Raw genomic sequence first — 1,609 nt, forward strand, 5'->3', positions numbered from 1 at the left:
AGATGGTGGCGTTCTGCACTGTTCATTTAGAGTCAAACGAAAAGCTTTGTTAGGCCGGGCAATGGTGGAGCACACCTTTAACCCCAGCACTTGGGAGGCGGAGACAGACGAACCTCTGTGAGTTTGAGGTTAGCCTGGTCTGACAGAGCGAGTTCTAGGACAGGCTCCAAAAAAGCTACAGAGAAACCCTGTCTTGAAAAAGTCAAAAAAATTACTTTTAATTCTCAAAATCTCAAACCTGTAATCCCAGCACTCAGGAGGATTGCCACAAATTGGAGGCCAGCCTGGAGTATAGAAAAGACAAAAACAATTAACGGATGGTAAACCTGTTTGGAATTGTCCTTTTGTTTAATCGGTCTTTTTCTTCCTCGCTAGAACTTGTTATTGAACCCAGAGCTGTACAAGCTGACAGGCAGGCAGGCCGCTCTATCACCAGGACAACCCAAGGCTGCTTCCTCAACTCAAGACAATTAGAGAACCATGGTGAGCTGTTTTGTTTGTCTTTACTCTTCAGTTTTGAAACTTAAGATTTCTTTCTTTTTGAGACAGGGTTTCATGTATCCCAGGTTGGCCATATGTTGCCAGGGATGACCCTAAAAGTACTGATCATTCTGCCTCCAGCTTCCTAAGTGCTGGGATTATAGATATGTGCTACCATGCTCTGTTTACGTGGTACCCGGAACTGAACCCATAATCTTTTATTTATGCTTTATAAAATTTTATACTATGTGGAATTACATCATCTTGCCGTATAGTGCTTTATTCTATAAGATAAATATAAAATAATTTCAGTCTGGTGAGCACCAGACTGAAAGGCCAATGTTTCAAATACTAAACTAGGAAGCTGAATTTTTTTTATTTATGCTTTATAAAATTTTACACTACGCGGAATTACATAATCTTGCCATATAATATTTTATTCTATAAGATAAATATTGTTGGTGAGCACCAGACCGAAAGGCCAATGCTTCAGATACCAAACTGGGAAGCTGGCTCACATCTGAGACACAACTGATTGTCTATGGCTATGGACGGTTTGTAGGGAGTGCCGAAGAAGCATTCGGCACCACAAAGAGCAGCATTCTGTGATGAAAACGTAGCCGGTCTGCTCTGCCTGTTATGCTGAGGTTGGAGTTCTCCTAGCAAAACATAAAATGATACTTTATTAATAATTTCAGAACCCCCGAATTTCTCCGTTGTTTCCACAGACTTGCATTGAGCAAGATAGGCTGGGTCAAGTGTTTGAAGATGCGATTGAAGTATTGACACAGAATTCAGTTGGAGAACTTCAATATCCACCAGGTAAAAACAGTCATTTCCCCCTCTCTTGGCACAGTGGCTTGTTGGTCACATGTGTATGTAAGCAAAAAGGCACGGAAGGAAGCCTATTGGACTTATGATCTTGGTACTTGCAAAAGGGGGCTTTCCCTTGGGCTCCCTAGCCAGCCAGAATACCCTTATTGAGTTCTAGGCCAGTGAGAGATCCTGTGTCAAAAAACAAGGTGGTTGGGCTGGAGAGATGGCTCAGTGGTTAAGAGCATTGCCTGCTCTTCTGAAGGTCCTGAGTTCAATTCCCAGCAACCACATGGTGGCTCACAACCATCTGTAA

At 42.5% G+C, this 1,609-nt stretch overlaps 1 protein-coding gene across 1 annotated transcript in view; it reads left to right on the plus strand.

Moving 5' to 3' along the window:
• Positions 1-1,609, plus strand: part of Spic (Spi-C transcription factor) — a 42,096-nt gene that overhangs the window by 34,522 nt on the left and 5,965 nt on the right. Inside the window, exon 6 of the mRNA XM_005358278.1 lies at positions 1,209-1,302. Coding sequence (XP_005358335.1) covers positions 1,209-1,302 — 94 coding nt within the window. The remainder of the gene's footprint in view (positions 1-1,208; positions 1,303-1,609) is intronic.

Source organism: Microtus ochrogaster, chromosome 24 (assembly GCF_000317375.1).
Source record: "Microtus ochrogaster isolate Prairie Vole_2 chromosome 24, MicOch1.0, whole genome shotgun sequence".
In the NCBI taxonomy this organism is placed as follows: domain Eukaryota; kingdom Metazoa; phylum Chordata; class Mammalia; order Rodentia; family Cricetidae; genus Microtus; species Microtus ochrogaster.